Source organism: Amblyomma maculatum, chromosome 10, assembly GCF_055883805.1.
Source record: "Amblyomma maculatum isolate TAMU_Amacu chromosome 10, ASM5588380v1, whole genome shotgun sequence".
NCBI classification, from domain to species: domain Eukaryota; kingdom Metazoa; phylum Arthropoda; class Arachnida; order Ixodida; family Ixodidae; genus Amblyomma; species Amblyomma maculatum.
In genome coordinates this window covers 18668576-18695156 of record NC_139353.1, presented here as the reverse complement: position 1 = coordinate 18695156, position 26581 = coordinate 18668576, and the positions used below count along the sequence as shown (strand labels likewise).

General features: G+C 42.8%; 1 protein-coding gene across 1 annotated transcript in view; it reads left to right on the top strand.

Moving 5' to 3' along the window:
• The window catches only part of LOC146175741 (uncharacterized), a 245180-nt gene extending 220582 nt beyond the window's left edge, over nt 1–24598 (top strand). Inside the window, exons 13-14 of the mRNA XM_084582110.1 lie at nt 18180–18206; nt 24571–24598. Of these exons, the coding sequence (XP_084438236.1) occupies nt 18180–18206; nt 24571–24587 (44 nt within the window). The 3' untranslated portion in view covers nt 24588–24598. The remainder of the gene's footprint in view (nt 1–18179; nt 18207–24570) is intronic.
• Nucleotides 24599–26581: the final 1983 nt, after the last annotated feature.

Here is a 26581-nt window from a genome sequence, read left to right as displayed (position 1 = left end):
GAAGCAACCAACAGAAGCATCCGTGCTTTCGCATTACTCCAATGCAGATTCTGCAGTGCTCTTTAATTTTTGCTGGTCATCTGTCGTTGTGTGTTTATATGTCAGGAATTAAATGCCCTCCGTTGTTAGTCGGCATTCATGCGTCTACTTGCTCCTTGCCTTGTCTGTTTGCGCTGTTTTAAAGCGAAAGTCTTTCAATCCTCATGGAACGAAATCCCGTGCACGAGAATTGTTCGCGATACGTGTCAATGCCTCCTATTAGAAAGCTTTGGATCTCTGCAAACGATTCCGCGAGATGTGTTCTCCTTGTCGAGAGTTCCTGTCGTCTGTAATCCAACAATTTATCTCGCGTGAAGGAGCGCAACACGACAGGAGCGACGGTGTACAGTCCAAACTGATACCTGGCGGAGAAAGTGAAACAAATAATGTGCGTTTGCTATCCTGTAAACCAATTATAATTATATGTAGCACTGCAACGAACATCGATAAGAGGCAAACGATGACAGGCGAAAAATTGGATAGGAATGATAGACTTTCGCCATTATCCTCTTAGGAGGCACATCCCTCTATTTCTTTTTTACAACGTACTCGGGAGAGGCCGAGGCAACGCTCCAACGCTCTCTTCAATACCGCTACGAGTGGTGTAAGTACAAGCGCATAGCGAGCTCTGTCTTGTAGCACAGCACATGAGGTAATGACGTCATATGTGCTGCCGTCAATGACGTCTCCAATGACCTCAAAGATCAAAGGACAGTGCCAGAGTGACCAGTTGTCAGCGGTGACACCTTCTAAGGCAAGACAACACCAGGCATAGAATGGCTAGATATCGCGAAACTAGCGTACCCTTGGTAGGCTTGCATGTCTTCTGAATGTCATTTCAGCAACAGCCGACGGATCTGAATTTGAACCCCGTGTAGCAGAGCTTAAATGTCTTATTATTTTCTCAACGCTCTTCACTAAGGCAGCGTGGCTGAAACGTCGCAGGCCAAACCCTGAGGTTAGGTCTCCCTTGTCCACCTGAGTATGATGCTATGCTTCGGTGGCTATTGTAAGTGATCTGGCGTTTTAACGACAATAACGTTAAAGTACTCCACGAGCTAATCAATAGGGAGCATGTAAATGAAGCCTTTAGAGCGGATTTCAGAATGAGACATGTAAGCACCGCATTTCATGCTAATGCATGCAAAATGTAATCTCTTGCAGGACAACTATGTGGATATCGTCGAATGGGTGAGTGCGGAGTATTCTTGATGAATGAAACTTTGAATAGCCTCACTAAGGTACGATGAAGACGAAGGATCAATCTTATCCCGTGGTCTAACATTTTGACCCGTACTGGAAAATATAACGAATTTCAAATCTTAAAAGACAATTGATGACTTTACAAGAAAACTTCACCTCAGAGAATATTTCTTCTACGAACACCACTATCTTGACCAAAGTACTGACTTTCGCATAACTAACGAAAGTAGCACCCCCAACAACGGACGTGATAAATACCTAGGTATTTATATCAAGGCGATCCAAAATGGCATCACTGAAGCTTTTAAACACTATCGGTTAGGGCCAGACAATCTCTCTAAAGGAGAACGCATTGCTCTACACACACTGAGCAACCACAACGATATCGTCATAAAGCCAACTGATAAAGGCGGAGGGACTGTTGTCCTGGACAGAGATGATTATATAGCAGAAGGCATTCGGCAACTTTTCGACAACAAATTTTATAAACAGCTTCAAGCTGACCCTACACTAAAACACTCATTAATTATTTCCGAAACTCTCCTTCAGCTCACTGATCAAAATGAAATCTTGCCCAAGCTGTGCAAAGCCCTTACAGCCACGCATCCTTCTCTGGGGCGCTTGTACATGCTACCTAAAATACATAAACCCGGTAACCGAGGGCGCCCAATTATTTCAGGAATAGGCGCCATTACTGAACCAATTTAAAAGTACATTGACTCACTAATTAGTCACAATCCGGCCGCCCATCCATCCTAGATTGAAGATAGCAACCATTTTTCCGTCAAATAGAGAATATCACACTACCTGCCGGAGCCTTTCTTGTAACAATGGACGTCGCATCTCTATATACAAATATTCCCCATGCGACGGCGTTCCAGCGCTTATTGAATCGTATAACGAGCAAAGACTTAATCGCTCCCCTAGCCCAACGGCGTTGGAAACATTGGTCAATATTTTCTTAGAATACAACAGCTTCGAATTCGACCTTCAGTATTATCTGCAAGTAAGTGGCACAGCTATGGGTACAAGGATGGCCCCTAACTACGCCAACATCTTCATGCATCACATAGAGTCAAAATTGCTCCCTTCTTGTCCCAACCCACCGTTTTTTTTTTTTTTTACAAACGTTATTTGGATGACATTTTCATAATATGGACAAGCACAGAACAACAGCTCCTTCACTTTATCGATAAGTTCAACTCTGCACATCCCAACATCAAGTTTACACACTCCTACTCAGCTACCAAAATCAACTTTATTGATGTTCACATTCTTGTTGAAAATGGTTCAGTTCGCACAACCGTTTATAGAAAACCAACCAACTCCCAAAAATATCTACATTTCCAAAGTTGCCATCCCCGTCACTGCAAAACAAGCATTCCCTACTCGTAGGCTCATCGTTTTAGAAGAATATATTCTAATGACCTAGACTTTCACACTAACTCTAAAGATGAGCAACGTCGTCGTAACACAGGGCTACCCACCATCTCTAATTGATGACGCCATTGGAAGAGCTTCAAGCCTTAACCGTAACGAACTACTCCAGGGACACCAGAAAGACAACCAAAACGATTACTCAAAAAATATCATCCTTACATTCACCAGTCACCCACCGAATATAAATAAACTCCTTTGTAAACAATTCAGCATCATCCAACAAAGTCAACGTCTATCCAGTATTTTAAGTACGCTCCCCGCGTCATTTACAGACGTTTTCAAAACCTCCGTAACTACCTAATTCCCTGCAAAGATCAAAACACCGCTACACGTGGTTGTCGCCCCTGCGGTACACGCGGTTGCAAGGTTTGCAAGGTTTGAATACCACGAGTTTCGCAAAAAGTACTGAATCCGATTTCCAACAATAAATCAATGGCAACTTCGATTGTGACTCATCTAACGTTATTTACCTCCTTGAATGCTGCATATGTGAACAGCAATACATAGGACAAACAGAAACTACATTCCGCCTTCGATTCAACAACCACCGTGCCCATACCATGTCCTTTCCAAATCTTCAATTATCGAAACATATAAACCTAGAACATCACTCGTTCGACTAAATAAATGTTACTATTCTCCAAGGGGGCTTCAAAAACACTCGAAAACGGGAACAACATGAATCTTATTTTATTCACAAATTTAATACTATTCAACAGGGTCTCAACGAGAATCCTGGGGCCCTTTTGTTTATACATGCTCGCCAAACCAAATAATCTGCTAATTTTGAAATGGCTTGTCTCTTATACCAAATTATTATTCGCTTATCACCTTAGACTTCTAGGCTCCTGAATTTTGGGGACCAAAGATTTAGAGGTCGTACGGCTGGCTCAGGCTACACTCTCTCGACGTCCTTTTTGTTTTCGTACTGCGACGCCTGGCTGAAGAAAAACGAAATACGACGGGCTTAGAGTTCACTAAACTCAGAGCTGACTATTCACTCCAACCCCGCTCTCCCCTCCCCCCCCCCCTCCTCTTCTTTTCTTATTTTGTCCACAAACCAGCCCGCCGCTCATTCTATGCAGAAGGCACAAAGACACCCAAGGCAACCGGCGCTAATCGCACGCACTGACTGCGTCTTTTTTAAGCTATGCGCTAACTCCGAGTGCGAAGCAGTGTTACCTTCTAAAACCTTCCCTCTCGAATACCCGCGACAGCACACGCCACATTCCCTACAATACCTGTTTGAACTTTGCACTGACCGGGGAAGCTACCCCGCCCGGCGTTTGTCCGTTCTCATTTGTGTATTCTTGTCTCGAGCATCCCCAAGTCCTCAATCCCACCCTCCTTCCACATTTTCTCCTTCCCCTTTTTCATTTTTTTTTTTTGTTAAGAGCCGACCCCACTCGCGGCAACTTTATTGTTTTGTTTGTTTTGTAGCTGTGACTGCTTAGAACAGCAGTCCCAAGCGATGTAACACAGTCTTGATAACGATCGGGCTCCGACCGAAACGTCGACAACAAATAAATATGTCTCTAAGAAGTGTCTACTCTCTTCAACTCACTCGTGGACTGTTCGCTCCTGAAATTTATATGTATATATACTGAAGAAACTTTTTTTGGCTGACTTGCGCCTGCAAAAGAACTAAGCCATTCGGCGGTCGCGATGGCAACAATCCTGTTCGGGGGTCGTCAAACAAAGAATACATTGCACCGATAAGCGCTAAATATAAAGGCGGCGAGGAAACATCTAGATAAAGCCGCAAACGGTGACTAGCACAACTTAGAAAATTGCATAAGCATACGCGAATGGCTGAAATCTTCTACATACGTCCTGACGCATTTTCGCGACAAAGAAAATGGTAAAGCATCGTTTCACGACAACAAGCATGAACAAACAAAAAATGCAGAATCGATAAGCGCGCTAGAATGACAATAATAAGGCCGCATGCCAGTGGCTGTCGAATATGAACAAATAAAGATTTAAATAGCTCGTGGCAATATTTCGGCAAGCTATGGTTATGTTACCCGCAAGTTTCGAGTTCAGGCGTTGACCACGGATCAGACGCACTAAACAATTCGCGAAATCATTCGCGGAAATATCCACATCATGCGATTTTTGAGAGAAACCCGCATGTCATTTGTGATAGGAATGGTTCCCGTGTCGTGCTTTACGGTTTTCTTTGCAAATGCCATAGGTGAAATGCGTCGAGATAGCCACAACTGGCACTTGGCGCACATAGACGGCTTTCTAGAGGCATGAACATGGTGCGCAAAGACGATATTGGCGGAAAAGTAATAGCAGACGACACGAAACGAATGTTCGTGTTTTCCGAAATATCAAAGAAAGTTCCGAAAGTGTTTGAAAGAATATAGTTTTTTTTTTTTTTTATAATTACAAACTACGTTGTCTGTCGAGCGCATAAAAAAATGTTTCCGACAAATGGGATAGAAAGCCATCAGTTTCACAACAATTACATCCTAATACGTTCTTTTATCAAAATTTACAGCAAATACACTAAATTTTAGGAATTTGCAATTGCAAAAGAATATTTGTATATCCAACATTTTTAGCAAAGTTGGGAGCTCTGATGTCAGCAGCAGTGCCCTCATAATGCGGAGCATCCATGTGACTGAAGGGCTTTTGAAGAAACTCGACACTTGCACTAGCTTTCTGCCTGAGAAACAATAAGAAATTGTGTGGTTGTGACAATGGCGCTGAATAACCTTCAGCCAAGGCCATAATTTATAACCTCTTCCAGGCCAAAGCCCAACTAGTCCACATCCACCTGGTCCCCAAGGTGAGTCTGACTATGCTTGATCAAATAAGACTTCGTATAGTACTGTGAATGTTCCATGGCTAAGAGATAAGAGAGCAGGGGGCATGTAGGTGGAATTCATGTACAACTAGGAACAAAATCATTAAGCATTGAGGGAAAAGCCTCAGAACGGACTTATTAAACGGCTTCCTATGGGCAAATCGTTCATCACAGACGGGGTTTTTATTCCGGCCCTCACTCCAAGGAGGAAGCCCCAGCACTTTAAATAAAGCATTGGTCTGTTTCAGTAATAAATTCTATGGTTATGACACTGGCCCTGAATATCCCTTTGCAAAAACGAGTAATTTATGACCTCTTCGAGGCCAAAGCCTAAATAGTGGACGCCCACCTAGTCCCCGTGGTGAGTCCGACTAGGATCGATCAAAGAAGGCTTTATAGAGTACTGTGAAAGTTCCATGGTAGAGAGAGCCGGAGGGGGCGGGGAGGAGGGGGGGGGGGGGGGGGGTCATGTAGATCGAAGTACTGTAGAACAGAAAGCAAAATCATTAGGCATTGAGAAAAAGCCTCAGAGGGGAAGCAAAAAAACGGCTTCCTCTGGGCAAATTGTTCATCACAGAGGGGTTTTATTCCGGTCTTTGCTCCCTGGAGGAAGCCCTAGCATGTTAAAAGACGCTGCTGTGTGGTTCGGTTATAAATTCTATGGTTATGACACTGGCGCTGAATAACCTTCAGCGAAAGCGACTAATTTATAACCTTTTCCAGGACAAAGCCCACATGGTTCAAGGCCATCTAGTGGACGCCCTAGTCCCCAAGGTGAGTCCGACTATGCTTGATCAAATAAGGTTTCATATAGTACTGCGCAGGATTTCATGACAAAGAAAGAGAGGGGGCATGTAGATTGAATTCATGTAGAACAGAAAGCAAAATGATTAAGCATTGAGGAAAAACCAAGAGCGGACATCAGAAACGGCTTCCTATGGGCAAATCGTTCATCACTAACGGGGGTTTTATTCCGGTCTTCACTCCAAGAAGGAAGCCCCAGAATGAAGCTGCGATATGGTTCAGTTAGACATTCTATGGTTATGATACTGGCATGGAATATTTTTCAGCGAAGTCGAGTAATTTATAACCTCTTCCAGGCCTACACCCACAAAGTGGACTCCCACCTAGTCCCCAAGGTTAGTGTCGACCATGCTTGATCAATCAGGGCTTCATATAGTACAGTGACGGTTCTATATGGTAAAGAGGTAGGGGCATGTGAATGTAATTTATTTTTCTATATCTATTTATTTCAAGTTTATGTCAAGTATGTGTACATATTTGAGGGGGCGGGGAAAAGGCATATAAGCCTGACGAGGCCCGCCCCCTGTTGCACCTGGTTCAGAATCATTGCGTAACATGTAAAACAGTAATAGAACATGTGAATGAGCACGCGCGAATTATAAATGCAAATTACCGTAAGCACATCAAGATATGAGAACAAAATTTAAAAATATTTGCAAAATTGCTTAGACACGTTTTCACTATTGAAATTTATTAGGGTCCTGCTAAAAGCATGTCTTTTAATCTTTTCCTGAAGAAGCGCTTGTTTATATAATTGTGGATTAGATCTTTTATTTCTTTGCTAGAATTAACAAGAACGATTATCTGGTACAGCGTGATTTGAGAGCCATGTTATGTGCTTATTCTGGGTGGCCTGACAGAATAATTTCTTAGCTGGTAGTTCTGGTGTTGGACAATATGCATGATGCGTGGAAGTATTCCTCGGTCTAACAAGCGGTGAGCATAACTGGCAAGCTGCCGTGTAATTAGTTGATAAATATTTATTATCTTTGAGCTACCCCAATGTGGAACTGGTATCTTGATATGGAATACCAGATAATTTAATCGCGTTTTTTGTAACTTAGAGTCCGATTTGAAATTTGTGTCAGATGTGCTGCCCCAAACCAGATGTGCTACCTCAAGCCATGTAGAATAGAAAGCAAAATGATGAAACATTGAGCAAAGCCTTAGTGCGGAAGATAAAAACGGATTCCCATGTACAAATCGTTCATCATAGATGGGAGTTTTATTCCGGTCTTCGCTCCCAAGAGGAAGCCCTAGCACACGAAATGAAGCTGTGGCATGGTGCAATTGGAAATTATATGGTTATGACCCTGGCGCTGAATATCCTTGCGCGAAGGCGAGTAATTTATAACCTCTTCCAGGCCAACGCCCACAAATTGGACCCCCACGCCGACCTAGTACCCTAGGTGAGTCTGTTTGATCAAATAAGGCTTCATATAGTACCAGGAGGATTATATCGTAGAGAAAGAGGGGCATGCAGATGGAATTCATGTAAATCGGAAAGCAAAATTATTAAGCATTGAAGAAAAGCCTCAACGCGGTGTCCAAAACCGGCTTCTTATGGGCAAATTTTTCATCATATCGTCATCACCTGCATGACTATACGCACTGCAGGGTGAAGGCGACCATCGGTGATCCTCTCTTCGCACTAAATGTCCTACCCATGCCCGTTTCTAGAATATCAGTAACCTGAGTTATTTCTCTGAACCACTCTGCACGCTTTCTTCCTCTTAACGTTACCCCTACCATTCTTTATTCTATAACCCTCTGCGTTTCCTCAACTTACGTACACCTCTCTTCGTTAGCCTCGTTGTTTCAGCCCCATATGTGTGTACAGGTAAGATGTAACTGTTGTGTACTTTCCTCTGGAGTGATACCGGCACGCTGCTAGTCACAATCTGAGAGTATATGACAAATGTACTTCATCTCAATCTTCTTGTTTTTTTTTGTGCCCCTTTCATGGTTCGGATCTGCGTTTACTACCTGTCCTAAGTAGACATATTCACCTACTACTTTCAATGCTTCAATATCTAACGCAATCTGCTGTTCCTTTGTGAGACTATTGAACATTACTTTAGTCTTCTGCATATTGATTTTCAAGCTACTTTACTGCTTTTCAGGCCTAGATCATCGATCATTCTGTGCAATTCATCCCCTCAGTTACTTAGCAAGGCAATGTCATCAGCAAATCACCGATTACTGAGATATTCTCCATCTACCCTTATCCCTAACTGCTCCCATTCCAAGTCTCTGAATACTTCCTCTAAACAAGCTGTGAATAGTACTGGGGAGATTGTGTCTCCTTGCCTAACATCTTTCTTTATATTGATTTGGTTACTTTGTTTATGCAAAACTATGCTTGCTGGGCAGCCACTTTATATAGCTTCCAGTTATTTCACATATGACTCGTCTACACCCTGATTTCGCAATGCGTGAATGACCGCCGTGGTTTCTATTGAGTCAAATCCTTTTTCGTAATGAATGAATGTTATGTATAATTGCTGGTTATATTCCGAGAATTTTTTTATCACCTGGTTGTTGGTATGGATATGATCGATAGTAGAGTACCCTTTCCGAAAACCTGCTTGATTTTTTGCTTGATTTCAGTCTAAGGTTGTCTTGTTCGAATAAGCAATAAACATTGTAAATGCATATACGTAACAGACAGTAAGCTCATTGGTCTGTTATTTTTCAGGTCATTAGCGTCCCTTTTCTAATTAATTAGGGTAATGTTTGCACTCATCCATGCCTTCGGTACCGTCGTTATCACCAGGCATTGCGTAAACAGGGTGGCAAGTTTTCCTAGCAAGGTATCCCCCAGTCCTTCAACAATCTGCAGGTACCTGATTCTCTCCAGCTGTTTTCATCTTTTTCATAGTTTCTAATGTGCTCTTAGTCTCGTGTTTCGTCACGAAATAGACTGTTTTTCTCCATTGACAATCTCATTATTGTCCTGACTAGCTGACTACTGTAGATATCAGCATAGAACTCCTCGACTACATTAACAATCTTGTGCATATTTGTGATGACATTGCTCGCTTTTTCCTTTAGCGCATTCATCTGATATTTTCCTATGCCCAATTTCTTCTTCACCGCTTTAAGGCTTTCCCCGTTCTTTAAAGCATGCTCGATTTTCTCTAAGTTATACCTGCTTATATCGGCCATTTTATGGTGATTGATTAGCTTTCATATATCTGCCAATTTAATCTAGACTGTTAGGCTGGAAGCTTTCATACTTTGGCGTTTCTTAAACAAATGTTTCGTCTCCTTATTCAGCTTACCGGCGTCCCCACTAACTACCCCACTGCCTACTTCTACAACACCCTCAGTGATGATATCTCTGAACGTTTTCTTAATATCTTCTAGGCTAATGTCGTCATACTCGGTTAGAGCTGAATATCTATTCTGTAGCAAAGTCCTGAACTATTATGCTCGATTGCCCATCGCTAATTCGTTGATGGACATCTTTCTTACTAATCTGTTTCATTACCTCTTCAGCTTTGTACTAATTCGAGTCCTTGCATTCCTCTGGTCACTGCATCGCACTTTCCTGATCACCTCTGCATCATGCATAATGGCGAGGTTAGCAACCAGTATGAAGTGAATTTCAATTTTATTCTATTCGTTAGGATTTTTATATATCAACTTCTGGTTCTTCCGTTTGCTGAAGAAAATATTCACGATTCTTAAGTTGTTGCGCTCTGCAAACTCAACTAACTCCCCCTGCTATTCCTTGAACCAATGGCACAGTCACAAACTGCCTGGTCTCCTGCCTGTTTTTTCTCTAAAATTGCATTGAAGTCGTGCATTAGAACGGTATGCTGCGTATTTTCTTTCCACATTGCCGATTCTACACCTTCACGGAAGCTTCGAACTCCCTGGTCATCATGACTACGTGAAGGTTCGCAGGCCTGTACAACCTTTATTTTATTCCGCTTATACGATTAACTACAATGCGTGCCACCCGCTTATTAATACTATCGAATTTATCTATATTACCAGGTCTACCCTTATCCTATTCTCGCCTTGCCGGTAAACCTCAATAACATAGTGTATGACCGTCCTTTAATACAGCATATACCTCATTTGGCCTGGTAATCTCACTAAGCCCTATGACATCCCATTTCATGCCCTCTAGTTCCTCTAAGAACACTCCTAAACCAGCTTAACCAGCTGGCGTTCTTTTAATAAACTTTGCAAGGATCAGTTTCTAATGGCGGCTTGTCCACAGGAGCCAGAAAGTTTAGGACTGCCGCTGCGCCACAGGTCTGACTGTTGCTCCGCAGCCGCTGGCGACGGAGGGCCAGGGGTTTTAAAGGACTAATCTTGGAAGGTTGTGGCCAATTACTGCACCAGGGTGGCCAACTCCTGTTCTGATGAGGGAGTGCGTTGCCGGAGGTGTTCACCGGCATCAGGTCGCACCCCGAACCCATTTATTCAATTCCATCGACACGTGAGTTTATGCCGGTCTTCGCTCCCAGGAGAAAGCCCCAACACGTGAAATTAAACTATGGTGTGGTTTAGTTGGATATTTTATGGTCATGACATTGGCACTAAGTATAATTTAGCGAAGGCGAGTAATTTATAACCTCTTGCAGACATACGCCAAGGTAGTGGATACCGACGCCTACCTAGTCCTGGAGGTGAGTGCCGACTATGCTTCCTCAAATGTCTTCAATAGTACCGTGACAGTTTCAAGGCAGAGAAAAAGAGGCATATAGATGGAATTCATTTAGAACAGAACGCAAAATGATTAAGCACTGGGGAAAAGCCACACAGAGGATTCTAAAAACAGCTTCTTATGGGCAAATCATTCATCATAGAAGAGGGGTTTATTCCGCTCTTCGCTACCAGGAGGAATCCCCAACACGGTAAAGGAAACTGTGGTGTGGTTCATTTAGACATTCTATGGTTATGACACTGGCGGTGAATATACTTCAGCGAAGGTGAGTGATGCATAACATCTTTCAGGCCAACGCCCACAAAGTGGAGGCGCACGCCAACCTAGTCTACCTTCTAGTCCACAAGGTGAGTGCCGACAATTTGATCAAATAACGCATCATATAGTACCGTGACAGTTTCATGGAAGAGATAGGGGCATGTAGATAGAATTCATGTAGAACAGAAGGCAAAATGATTAAGCATTAAAGAAAAGCTTTAGAGCGGAAGGCAAGAACGGCTGAATGTAGGCAAATCATTCATCATAGACGGAGGTTTTATTCCGGTCGTTGCTTCCAGGCGGACGCCTCAGCACGTGAAATGACGCTGTGCACATGTGGAAAGGTCGGCGGATGGAAATTTATGGCTTTGAAAGTCTGTTGTCCCGGCGGGGCAATGCGACAGGGAGTGTGCTGCAGGAGATTAAGCCGGTTTATTTGTAAAGCTGCGATGAAGTAGGCCGGCTTACGAGAACCAAATGCCCAGAAAAGAAAGGCGGCAGCGAATAGGACGTCGATTTTAGGCAGGGTGCCAAGGGGCACGAATGATGCGAAAGCATAAAGCAAATGAGCAGTCCCGCTCAAAGCCAAATACGAGGGCAAAAAGAAGGCCCGGAGAAAGAAGCAGACACCAGATGAAAGGTAAGAAAAAAGCCACAGGAAGGCAGTCTTTTAAAAAAAAATGTGAAAATGTGAGAGAGAGTGAGAAAGAAGAAAGGGAAGAAAGAGCCGAAGCCAAGGATAACTGAGGAAAGAGATCAACAGATGCGGAGCAGAAAGTGTAATACGTAATAGAAGACAACCAGACTGATAAACAGAGGAACAACAATAAGGTGGGAGGCATGAACTGAGTAATAAGAAAGGCATAAAAAGTAATGAGAACTGAGTGTAGCTTGTAATTTTGTTTTATTTTTACTAGAACAAGGCCAAAGACACTATTTAACGATTATGGGAACGGCGGAATGCACCTATAACAAATTCAGTTATTTATATGGATACCTTGAACCATGATGATTGCATGGTCTTCAATAAAGATATTTCCTACAACTCGTAACGTGACATAGGTAGAAAGTATCCTATAAGGCAGATCGCGCTTTGTTACGAAAGCGGCTGAAGATGGAGCACAAACATTGCTGCGCTGTAAACTGGCCTTCCCACATGAGCAAGACTCATTGAGGCGTTTTAGTTACGAGTTCATGACACACCAAAATTAGGTATGGTTATCACGTACATACAAGAAAGGTCCGTTTTTTTTTGTTTTTTTTTTTTACTTTTTTTTAACTGTGCGCTTAATGTTTTTAATGACATAAAGTGCTCATTTTCCGTGTAACGGTACATGTTCCACCTTTGATGGTTATCCTAGAACAGTAAAGCGGTGAAAACGTTTCTCATTTATTTCCATGTCGGTTACAGTGCTAAAAAAAAAGATTACAATATGCATTAGAAATGTTACTCTGCGGGGATACATTTTTGGTCTAGTGTGTGCTGCAGGACATCAAAACTTTTTGTAAACAGACTGTAAGCTGAAGTATGCTTTTATAATTTCAATACATTCATGGATCTGTGTTCTTAATTATTAGCACTGTAATTACCTTTCTGATATATTATCTTCTTGCGCATGTCCAACAGGCCGCCCTTAATAGTTTCAATCTACTTGAACGACTCAATGTTTGTGATCGCCTCTAATAGATGTATAGTATTCATTTGCGTACTAAAGTTTTAATGTTCTTGAAATCGGCAGTGATTTTAATCAGATCAGAAAGAGTTCTGGCTACTAAAAGAAGCTCGATTGTTGTCAATCCTGTGTGAAACGGCTAGCTCGCTTGTGTAATTTCTGTGCAGCGCAGCGAGAGCGATGCGAGAGTCAGGGCCCGGGTTAATTTCGATTCTACCTATAGAAAGAGTGCGGGGTATTATATGGTGTGAATACGGAAAGTAAAACCAGCAGTGGGATATGTTAGGCTTGCAATCTCAGCGAATTATTTATTTTCTTGATACTGGAGTCCTTCTTGGTTAAATCACGAGCGCAAGATCAAAATAGAAAAGGGGTGGTAAATTTTACGCACAGATAGGTGTTATAGAAATAAACGTCAAGCATGGATAAGACGTAATATGTTGATACGTGGCAAGAGAAAAAATAGTTTTTAAGTGTTCTAAAGTAACTATGCAATAGATTCTTGTTTCACTGAAAAGAGGCTGTATGGTTTCCTTTAGTGTATTCCCTGGAACTGCGAATTAGTAGCTTTTGGGGTGGCACTGCTGCAGCCCATGAATTCTAGTTGACAGCTGTAGAGGTTTTACAGTTGAAGAAAGCCGCAACATCAAGATCAACAATAATGGGGCAATCCAGGTGTCAGTGGGGCCATAAAGTAGTTCTAACATCTCTAATGCTATAATAACGGTCGCTCTGAGGCAGACACTTCAATATTGACCACTGGGATGTGGAATCCAAGGAAGGAACTAAGAACTATAAAAGAGATGTGCGAAGAACGTAACTAGCACCTGCATTGTCATGAAATTGGTATTAATGGCATCTGGGGCTGTACGCTTACACAACCGCTCATATTCGCCTGGTCTGTCTACAACATTTCCGCTGTAAGTTTTATCATGTGCGAGCGCCACGCACCAGCCCATGGAAACATTTTGTGGCTTAGTTGAAATCTAAAGAGAGCTTTTCACTTTTACTGCTCCCTTCAATCAACTAACCAACGTGCTATATGAAACTACACACTTCATCTGGTTCCACATACAAGTAAAAAAAGGTCCAGTTATAAGTGAACCTTCCACTAACAACTGCAACTTTTCTAACACTTATGTGGAACCAGATTAACACTGTAGCTGACCGAAATGTTGTCACGCGTTCTACCATGGATGTACATCATGCATTTTCGAGATGCCTCTCGGGGTGCTGTGCATTCGACCTGAAAAAGAAAAAGGAATCGGCTGCCTTCTAATGTAACTGGATTTATAAACTTAAACGAATTTTTCAAAACAATTGAAGAAATCATACCTTCGCGCCAAGACAGAAACACCAAATTTGTTGTCTGAAAGTTTTTTAAATATATTCGTTGTATTTTTTCCTTTTTTTTTTACCACAAGGCGTCCCAGACTACTATCTAGGTAAGCAAAGACCATTCTTTGTCAATATTTTTAACATCGCGCCCTATATGGATCATATGTGTCTGCATGTTTTCCTCACGAATGATACCAAATACGATTAAATCTACGTACACAATAAAGAGTGAAATCTTTTTAAGCAGAAGGCGTTGCTATGATCCCGTTTTTCAGTACAGGAGCTCTATCACGCGCTAGCTTTAACACAAAAACGTTACAAACTGCAATCTTGCACATTTGGCATTTGTTGGAAAGAAAAGGCCCCTTTCAATCGTTCCTTCAATTCATTTATGTGGTGACCAACGTCACAGCTTTGTTTGCCAAATGCATATCGCTACAACATTTACAATAAATTTTACTAACTAAAGATGCATATTGAACTAAATGTTCAATATTACATTTTATAAATATATGCTTATATTTTTTTCAATCGCATTTTCAAAGAATAAGTTTATTGTTAAGGCCGTCCTCATCTTTTAATCCACAGTGCCAGTCGCATAAAAAGCGCTTGGCGTGTTACTTGGATAGAAAATAAAACGGCTCTTCGTTTCTACTATTATTTTCCTTTGTTAAGACATCGGGGCTGAAACGTCACGCGTCAAAATCTTAGTTTAGGAACTCTCTCCACTAACTTGTATTGTAATAGTAGTCCTTTGGCCCAACGGCTTCTGAGCTTAGTACCGCTTTCGTGTAGCGTACACTCAATATTCCTAATCCCCATGGCCCCATTATGTAAATACCATAATTGATCAAATAGTAGGACGAGAGATCTGAATTTAAAATGTTGGTACCGCTATCTGTGCAGCTGTTGCCGAAGCCAATTTCGTATTGTTGCGTTAAGACTTAAGTGCTCAATTACCTTCAGCGAAGAGGAGTAAGTTAACCACCTTTTTGTTCCCTCCATTTACCAGGAGAGCCGGGTGCGGGTAATTATATGCGACTAGGTGAGTGTCGACTGTGTTTCTTAAATTGTTCTTTTGTGCAGTACTACTTCTAGTGAATAGCAAAACAGAGTGCAGATGTTTCCTACTATCGTAATATAATTAGCTATATTCAAGAAGCAAGGTGTGAAACTGATTTACTTTAGGGGCTCCTTCTGCGCTCTTTTAGGATTGTATCTTAAGGCAGGCACCACGAGAACAGCGTTATGAATGGTACTGTGATATTTTGTGGCGCATTAAGGGATACAGGTAATCTGTCACTTTTCCTCCTGATGTTTTGAAAACGTGAATGCTTATACAACTTTTACAATAGCATTTGTTTACCATTCTTTCCCTAAGACGCTCATTATATGCCACTATAGACGTCAAAATCGCTTGAACAGCGCGTGGCCTCTATTTTGGATGCAGAAATATAGACGTTTTGTCATTATTGTTCTTCGGGGATAGGCGCTCCCTCCTCCGCCTACGTTTAGTGCTTCAATAGATGGCTGGTGGGTTGCTGGCAAGAAAACGTTTTCATATTGCAGATAGTATTGTTCTGTCTCATCCAGGTGTCATTCCATAACGACCATACATAACCTAAAGTTTACAGAGTTTTACAACTAGGCGTGTAAACATCGCGTTTTACGTACGTCTAAGCACATGATTTTATTCATCGCACTGAAAAATTCGCACTGGAGTTCCTTCAGCTAAGGCGAGTAATTTATAACCTCTTGCAGAAGACCCAAGAGGTCGACCTCTTCCCCAAGGTGAGTACTGACCACACTTTATCTAATAATTTTTTTTGTATAGCATCTTGAAGGTTCCTTATTAAAGAGAGAGAGCTGGATCAGTGCAATAGCAATGAAAGATAAAATAACGCTACGCCTGCATTGTCTTCGTTCCATTCATTTACCCGTTTTGTCAGTCTTTATTTTTAATTTCCTATCTATCTAGTCGTTTTTTGCTCTGTATTACGCACCTCCTGCTTTCATTTACCAGGGACCGTTGGCATTCGTACTACCTGGCGCCGCTTTTGCTTTCCTTAGCAAAACAGTTTCGAAGTAATCTGCTCTTAGGAGACAAGTTAAGCTCATGAGAAGCTTGCGCGAAGATACGAAGACGCTGCACATTTCACACTATTACTTTTGGCGTGCTTTCTGACGACGGAATTGCTTTCTTTTCTCGAAACGTTTTCTGAGTTTTAATCTCTGCTCGAGTAACAGTGCTGCTTTACTTAAGTGTAGGTTACTCCTTGATTGCTCTCCTCGGTTTCTTTCTGCATGGTTAAAAAGAACATTTTGCAAAACGAACTCACTTTGTATTTAGCATTAGCCCTCTGTGTTGTGTTTATTCTCTGTTCTTCTTGCCAAGTACTTGTACAATAAACATCTCTACTTCTCTGCCCCTTTATTTTGTTCTATAGATACCTTGAAATGGTCTTTTTCTGCAGCTCCTTTCTCTCTCCTGTAGTGCCTTTTCTCTCTCCTTAGGTTTTTACTAGTCCTTTCCGCGCATATTATTCAGCTGACTAGTCTAATGATATAGCGCTGTTTTTCCATGCGAACGCGAACTATAGTGCAATACGAAACCTGTCACAGCGCCCACGCCTGTACACATGAAATTTCATATTGGTGCTCGCTAAGAGAGACAACTTAATTAAAAACAAAGCTTGTGACCAAGACAGATTTGTTTCGGCACATGGATACCTTCTGCACGCTTACAGAATTTCGTCGGTATTCAACTATGCGCCGCCAGCAGGGAGGTAGGAAATGCACATAGCTGGATTCGTCCCGATGACAAAAGTGTTTATATCCTATTCATTCCTTTTTGTTCTAAATGTTTCTGATATAACGAATATACTTAGCTCACAAAACGCCTTATATTAGAATTCGCTTTCTCTCACAATATTACGAGATTAATGTGTTTTTTTATACCTTGAAGATAGCAAGTACCTTGATCTGTCCGCTGGAGCCCATATTATCTCTCAAACGCCTGCGCTATGCTCATGAAAAGCGTGAGAAGCATTATCTAAGGCAGAAATAAAACGCCACTTTATTTCCATCCCTATCTCCATTGCTAACACACCAATGCTGCAAAATCGAGAACCAAAGTCGGCTGGAATAAGGTGTATTTTGTTCACTCGAAAATATTAACATCTTGCGGTGACTGGTGGATTCTCAGCAAGGCAGCATTGCGATACAACAAATGTAATATTCAGGCATCTACGGGAACTATCAAATGGATACCAGGGTAATTAATGCGTAAAAGTAGATTTCAGCACTACCAGAGTAAGTATCGCGCTTCGTGGGCTAGAATGGGCACTCGCTTTTTTTTCCTCGAGGTAAAGCATAAACTTCGAATTTTATTCTGAGAAGGCAAGTGAGGTTTAGCCTCTTTAATTCTCGCAATCGTTGTCAAATATTATTTTTTCCGATTCTCTCATTTTCATTATTCGTTCTGTCGTCGTTGTGCCGCTGTTCCGGGTTTGTGCTACCTGCCAGTAGCACTCGCCAGAGAAGTCTGAGGCCTTTAGTTTGAAACAGAAGGGCATGCTCATTTCTACCACTTCTCTTTCACAGCGATTTCAGCATGCAAGAGAGCAATATAATGCTCATGTTACGCGCTTATTTCTCAATCTAGCTATATTAATATGCCTGGCAGGTTGTGCGCAAGGTAGTGTTGGCGATCGGAAATGCCGATGATGTGAATGTTCAGGAATTTGCCAAAAGGAATTGGAATTTGTTCAGGAGTAAGGATAGACTTATAGCCACAAAGCCTAGACACTTCATGCGAGGTTTTCACATTCATGTTTCTACTGTCACGTTAGAACGCTACCGATCTATTTCCTTCAACGAAAGAGAGAAATTCAAAGAATTTTCTGTTCTCTTTATTCAACAGGGAGCCCAGATCGACATGCTGAAAGATGTGAGTAAAACCCATTCTTGATAAATGGAGGTTTTACGTTGAATCCTTCAGAATTATTTCAGAGCATTGAATGCAGTGAATGGTACAGGACAGAGTAAACATTTCCCAGTTCAAAAACTATTCAGCGCAAAGATATCCCTACAAACGGCGTCACTTCTGTACAGCTTATGCGTTCTTCCAACACCATTGCAGTATTATGTGGTACATCAGATGCGAGCCACCAGATGGTCTTCGTGAAGGAAAAAACGCCTCTTATATCCCTAGTTTGCCTACACCCTTTTTCGGCCAAACCAACGCGCAATATATGCAGTCCTCAAGGCTCACTCGGCACAAAAGAAAGCGCGTTTCACGAAGAAAGCACGAAATAGCGACTGGGAAATACGTCATGCTCCGCGGAACACTACGCACTGGAGGAACTCTTTTGCCCTTATCTGTCAGTGCGCCGCACTAACTACGAGAAAAAGCCGACTTTGCTGACATACGAAATAATGGGGCGATGTTCGGCTTTTGTATCTAAAGTTCTCATCACTTCTTTCTTGGTTTTGGCGACAATGCAAAGTTAATGTACATCCTAAATGCAGTGCAGTTAGCCAGGAAAACGTCTATTTAGGTTTCGTTTTTACGCGAATAGATACATTTTTTGTACTTGTGAAATGCTGACTCATTGCGTAGGTATATGGGGAAGAGTGAAAAAAATTGGCCATTTCTTTCGCATGTGGTTATATGATGGTGCACTAAAGCTTTCTTCGATATTGCTGAACTCAAATACTTCACTGGTCACCTCTGAGTTTATTTCGCAGTGCTTGACTGAAAAGATCTGTACTGAATTCTTGTTTCTGTGTAGCTTCAGTTTATGACACGGACGCGCCGTTTTCTTTTTTTTTTTTCTGCTTCGATAGTTCGTACAATTATGTCTGCACATGCAATGACTGTTCATACTTTCACATCTTTTTCAAGTGATTTTTCTGTGAACGCTATAACACTTGTACTAGGACAAAAGAATAGATGTCGCGTAGCTATTTACAACCGCGAGTATAGTCCGACGTTCTAAAGAGCAAGAGATGTGGGAGAAAGGTTTTATTGCGATGCGGTGGGCTGTTTCTTGGTGTTCGGGCGCGAAAGGCGACCTCATATCAGCTCTGGCCAAACGCTGGGTCCTGAGGCTTACCTCTGCGACAAAGTCGGTTTGGCAACAGCGTTCAGATAGGGGACACAGCTAACTGTTATGAGCAGAACAGCGAACCAGAATAATTAACTGCATAGTGGTTACACAACACAAAGCACGTGAGGGTGGAGCGTTGACCTCCAGTCGCATTGCTCTTCTTAGATGTAAGCACCATCTAGCGAAAGCACGGAAAGTAGGCTCGGCTTTCAGAGGCCCTGAGGACCGCGGCGACGTAACGGCCCAGCGAAAGCTGTGCGTAGGAGGTGAGAGATATCAAACTTTAATGGTTCAAGTGCTATGGAGGTGACTACATAGAACCGGTATGCCGTTGTAGGTGGCACAAACTGGCCAAAGCAAAAAAGCAGGACCGCGATCAAATTTCAGCAGTGATTGGGCCTTTCTTTAGCGCTCCTTCTGGCGAGCGCGATCAATACTAATTAACATTATCCCGGCCTCATTTGCGGTAGTTAAGGTGCTTCAAAGCCTATCTGACACGAAATGAGAGAAAAGACTTCCATTACAGTTCTTCACTGCAATGTCTGTATCAAAGCTATCCAGTTTAAATTCGCTAATTAGCAGTGCCGCTAGTAAATGATTTTATCATTAGAATACAGCAGGGGTGTTTAGCAAGATTGGACTACCTTATCGCACATCAATATACCCTAAACTCGAGGCGACGTCTAAAGTAACCGAACATCCTGAAAGGAACAATTGGTTTTCTTAATTATAAGCCCCTCTTAACGCGGTTACCTCTCCCCTCTGTTTCTAAACACTACCATAGAATTTACTTCAGAATTAGAGAGTTGTCTAACATACTTCTGTTTCGCTTACACCTACAACTACAACCATCCATGCCCCCTACATCAGTGGGTATTAAACACAATTCGTTAACTTCTATGAGTACTGGCTGTGATGTGAATTTGCGATGCAAAATGTGTGGTACAACAGGTGTTTAAAATACGCCTACTGTGAAGAAGATTTACCCCTTCGCTGGACGCTGACGAAGAAGAAGCATTCTATAGAATTACTGTCACGCAGATCGTGTGGTGGTTTTGATCACCCCGCTTCCTCACCGACCTCGACGCTGTCCTAGCCGTGTAAATTAAACCTTATTCTACATTTGGTGGAGGTGCGGCTTAATACCCTTGCCTCACGATAGAGCTTCTCGCCCGCACGCTACCGGCAGTTCGGATCGCCGAAGACGAGCACCCACCGACCACCCCAATAACCCGCCGGTCGTCTGTTCTGGCTCCCTACGCCAGCGAGACCCTGACGACACTGACTCTGACGACTGGCTTGCTTCATACGAGCGAGTGAGTTCATACAATAAGTGGAACGACACCACAAAGGTAATGAACGTCATCTTTTATTTGACCGGAGTTGCCAACCTGTGCTATCGTAACCACCAAGCCGATATCACGACTTGAGACTCCTTCAAGGCAAATCTTACAACCGTGTTTGGTCGTCCTGCTGCACGCAAGCTTCGCACCATACAACGCCTGCATTACCGAGACATTTACAAGTTACATTGAAGATAGGGTCCATCTATGCAGTCGCGTAAACGCCCAGATCTCCGAAGCAGAAACGATAAAGAACATCATAAAGGGCGTCGGTTAGGACGCCTTTCAAATGTTAACATCCCGGGATTTGACTACTGTTGCCCAAGTTGTCAGCCTTTGCCAGGGCTATGATGAGTTGAGCAAGCGGCGCCTCCTCTCTCGACAGCCTCCCACACCTGTCGAATCACTTTCTGGCCTATCTGCTACACCCGAGAACACTTCGCTGCTGCAGCAGCTCAAAGACTTCATCCGGAAGGAAGTTGCTCGACAGATATCCCTACTGCCCACAAACTGCGAGCTGTCCCGCAATGCGATGCCCCTTCGACAGGTCATCGCCGACCGCGTGGCGAAGGCCCTTCCTTTTGTCCCTCCGCCAGCGCCCATGGCTCAGCCCGCAACGGCCGTTGAGCCCCTCGCATACGCCGACGTCCCTGTCGCTCCACCAATGACATGCACCACCGCTCCTGCCGCACCGCTTACGTACGCTGCCGTCGCTGCCTGACCACGGCCACTTAGCTACCCTTTCGTGCACGCTACGCCTCCAAGGCCTGCACAGGAATTTCTTCAGGCTCCTTGGTTCCACCTCATCCGCAGCGCCGCAATCCATGGAAAACAAGTGATAACCATCCCATCTGTTATTCTTATGGATTTGCTACCCATATTGCCCGGTACCACCAAAATAGCGCTCCCGACGATTTTTTACCGCGTCTAATGTCTGCTTCCTGGCAGCCACCCCAAAATCAGTACGCAGCTCCCGATCCATCTTCAAGCTCCGTCGCGAATGAGCATGCCACCTTCTCTTCTCGTCGCTCGACCTCGCCGCATCGCTGCTCCCTATCTCCTGTCTGCTCAAGAGGAAAGCAAGATTCCTCTTGAGAGGAATCTTGCTCAAGAGGAAAACTGAATGCCGCAGTTCCTGCGACAAGAACTGCGCAACGCGCGAACTGTCAAAGGCCTCACATACCTCTCGCAAATCTGCCTGAAGTTTCTGTTGAGGGCGTTGTAACACTGGCTCTGGTCGACACCGGCGCTGCTGTTTCTGCCATGGCTGCAAGACTTTGTCGTTCATTACGCAAAGTGACGACACCTATTTCAGCATTCTCAATATACACGGCAAATGCCCAGCCTGTAGAGCATATAGCGATGTTCACAGTTCGAGTCTTCATTCAGGTAGACGTGGGCGCAAAAGAGTTCGTCATTTTGCTTTCCTGCTCTCATGATTTTATCTTGGGTTGGAATTTTCTGTCGCGTCATAATGAGGCGATCAACAGTGCTCGTGCCGAGCAGGAGTGTTTTGCGCTTGATGAACCGTCGCCGGACGTTCGTTTTCCCAAAGTCGTCGTTGCCGAAAATACTGACCTCCCTGCGTGTTCTTTCATTCTTGTGCCCACCGCTTGAACCTTTTCCCGCAGTACTGATGTACTTTTAACCCGATCGCCCATCTTTCTAAACCTCAAAAATCTTCCCCTGCCTAACTACGCCGTACTTTCTATATCAGCTGTCCTCGCCGCACTTTGAATTTCTAATCCGTTCTCATTTCCCGTGTCCCTACGTCGCGGTGAATGCCTCGGCACCATACAGCTCATTGATTCTATTTTCACTGGTGACACACAGGTGGTCTTGATCACCCCGCTTCCTCGCCGACCTCGATGTCATCCTCGACGTGTAAATTAAACCTTCTTCTACACTACGTTCAAAACTAAAACTCGATTTTTCAACGAAAATAGCGTCAAAACCATGCCTTGCGTTAAGTTCAGCTGTTTTAATCGCAGGCCTGCAAGACATTAGCTACGCGAATTATTACCCTGCGCCAAAAAAAAAGCGTTCTAAATGCGTCTCCTACATTTGCGACCCTAATAAGCCTAATAATAAGCAGTAAATGAAGAAGTGTAATAGTTGTGGGGCAAGTTGGTGCACAGTCATACTAAAACGTGCAAATGCACAAATACAACAGAAGCAGGGCTAAACACAACGACTCTAAGTAATGGATATTTAAAAAAAAAATCGGGTAATTCGGACGGGGTGGCAATGGAAGCCGGCAACATCGGATTACGATACGCCCACTCTACACAAGCGTCACAAAGGATTCTTGTTTGCAACTGAATAAGGATGTAGTTAGTGAATGCGCGATGCGATCGGAGGAGACCCCGTAACGCAGTCGTTTGAAGAATAAATTGAATCTTATTTTTTAGGTGTACGATATGACAAGATAATGGCTAAGGCTCAACCCCGCTGAACCGATTTTATAGACCGCAACCTCGATTACGCATGGTAAGCCACCGTTAGCTGTGCGCATGTTTAACTCCTCCGTGGGTTCCTGGGAACGTCGAGGAAACGTAGCCGAAGAAATGGTTCCAAAGCCCAACTCGTCCGTGGTTGTCTGCAGACCTGAAGATCACCACAGCCGGGTCTAGACAACATAAAGCCGTCGAGGGCATTTTTGAGGAAGAAGTCCCAGGTGGAAGGAAAAGGTGTGCAGGGGAAAAAGGTATGGAGGTATGGAATTTTGTCGGACAATGTTGCATATCTCGGGAGCCGTGTACCGGTGCGAATAAATTTTAACAGATGTGTGCAGGATAAGCAAGTGTGCCAATTACAGAGGAAGAGAAGCAGCAGAAGAAGAAGGAGAAGAAGTGAGCACCGCTGGCTTCGCGCGCCGCAGATTTGAAAAAGGGGGTGGCTCCGGCTCCTCACCCGGCCCCTGAGGTTAAATCACCACAGCCGATGACCTTGGCGAAACACGGTTTATTCAAGCTTCTGCTATTATCTCTGACACCAGAACTGTGTGGGTCAAAGAGTGAGTGGACGCGTTGGAACAAAAGGACCTTTTTTTTTTTTTTTCACTGCGATGGCCTCTTTTTCTTGGTTCCTTGCATACGTATAAGATGAGAACAGAACAACACGGGTACATTCTTCCAGCTGGCTATTCTAGGTGTACCACAAAATAAGCCATAGTTCTCTTCCCAAATAAGCACCAAAATTGTTTCGTATCATTTCATTATTGATATAAACAGCGCGAACACGAAAACAAGGGACAAGAAACACGAAAGCCACAATACATGCGCTGACTCACAACTAAGCCTAAGCCGTTTACTGCAAGGCCCAGAAAAACAAACATGTTTGTTTTTCTGGGCCTTGCAGTAAACGGCTTAGGCTTAGTTGTGAATCAGCGCATGTATTGTGGCTTTCGTGTTTCTTGTCCCTTGTTTTCGTGTTCGCGCTGTTTATATCAATAATGAATAAGTACCAACTCGCCCAACAAAGTATCTTCGTATCATTTATTTCCCGCACATCAGGAAACTGTCTCTGTGAGGAAATTTTATTTTGATAATGCGTCCCAGTAGGTTTATAGCTTGTGCAAATTTTTACTCGTACAAGTGCACTGTCTTAAAATGCGTTATCTGATAGCTCAGTCTGCTTCAAGCACGTCACTGAAAGAGCCTCACAACAGTATTCTTGCGCCTCTTGATTTCTCTTCGTCGTACCTTCGTTACGAATTCGATGCTGGGGGGCATGATTCTAGTATCGCTGGGATTTTATGCTCTCTCCTCAATTCGAAGGAGGCGACGTTGTGCCCTGCTTTTTGGTAAGAGATTACTGGGACTAATTATAGCGAGTTATTCTTCCTTGTTTTTTGCAGACAGCGGAAGAGATTAAGACTGTGCTGGTAAGTAAACACACTGCGTCTTCATTCTTTATGTGTAATGTATAGAAATAATCGCGTTCTGCAGCCTTTGAAACTGACACCTGTGCCCGTGAATGAAAGACAATCGAAGGAGGCTTTTCTTTCTTTTTAAAGTTTGACTGCGGGTATGCAGGGCTTTTTCCAGCCAAATCACAGCTTCTGTAGGATCGTGTCGTCCACTTTTCCAGTTGATGCTAAATTTATTATAAAACTATTTCTAGTTTTTCATAATACTTTGTCCACCTTTCCTAACAGATTGCGTTTTAAACAGTTTAGGGTTGCATTTCCTTACTTTGCTCCGGCGATGTGGCTCACTGGTTAGTTGTTCGACCGCAAGACACAAGTCGGTGGTTCAATCACGGCCGCTGCGGCCCCTTTTCGATAGAGGCGGAAAGTAAGATCAGAACTGCTGGAACCCTGCACTACGCAGTATCTCATATTCTGAGTCACTTTGGAACGTTAAACCAAATCAATTTCCACATTTCTTTCCCGCCCGATGAGCCTTCCTGATCTGCGACTGACTTTCGGGATTGGCTTGAAAGGCATGCGGGCCTGACTCCCATTGCAATAAGTAGAAAAACATCTGACGCTCAATACATATTTCTCCCTATTCTGATTCTGAACCCTTTAAGATGGAATTCACATTGCATAGGCGCTCCCAGCTCCAAATTTTAGAGTTATTGATAACATTCATCCAGCAATAAAAGCGATATATATATATATATATATATCTTTTTAAATCGTTATTCACAATTAAAAAAATATGATATGTCTACCGTAGTTGGCAAATGACTCCGATATTTTTTTTTTTTTCTCCTCGGGTAATATTCCTGTGCAGACTTCTCTATACTCTTCAAACACTTGGTCTCTTATTACACAATTCGTTCACTACAGCTTCTGTTTATTGTGGTCATGGCGCATAATAGGGAACCCATGTCGAAAACAAAACTTTTTCTTAATTTAACTTCTAGGTAAATGAGCACTGTATCACATAAAGAAACAAATTTGTCTTTTTTTTTAAGATAACTTCATATTTCGTTGTTCTCGATATCATGCGAAAGTCAAACTCAATGCAAAAAATTACCAGTTGATGGATATGACAGTAAAATGGCAGGGCAGCGTCAAACGGTTTCTCTTGTCTGTACCTGTCCTCTGTGTACATTGAGAATAAAGTGTTATATCTTTGATATGCGCTATTTTGAGACACTTCTGTATCTAGTGCAACATATCAGTGGCTGTTTCCTTAACATGTAAAAGCATTTGATTCTTATCATAAGCCGATTGTATTTAGTATTCCACGATTTGAGTCTAAACACTTTAAATGTTACGCATGGCACATTTGCTCATTTTACGTAAATAAGCGCATAGGCCAGAATTGTCTGCACAGATTGGAATATATACAAACTTCCCGAGAAAAACCGCAGTTTTATCATTGCTTGCGGGGAACGGGGGTATTTCTAGTTCTATACTCAAGTTAAAAATTCAGGGAAGTACGATTAGTGATCATAACCTATTGGTGTATTTTGCTCACAGTCGGTGTTTTAAAGAATTTTTCAGCTTCCATATATGCCAAAAATGCTCTAAATGATATGATTTATTCGATCAATGGATGTAAACAGTTTACGACACTGGACCGTAAATTATCGTTTGTTTCTCAAATTAGAGCTATCCTTAAAATAACTCTTCACCTTTCGGCAAACATCGGTGGTCTAAATGTTCGTTTACAGTGCGCCATTTGTATGATATTTGTAGAGCGGTAATGGCACGCATCGCTTATTTACATAGTTTCAAATAAAGGTTGAAAATTTGAAGCTAATTATGCAGCATAATGGGACGTCAGAGATAAGGAATACTCGGGATGGGCAGACGCGACACAGAGCTAACCCTTATAGAGGCGCACTTGACATTCTAGATTAGATTTTCAGATCCTGCTTCTGCGTTTGATAAGCCAAAAAAAAGTACCTTC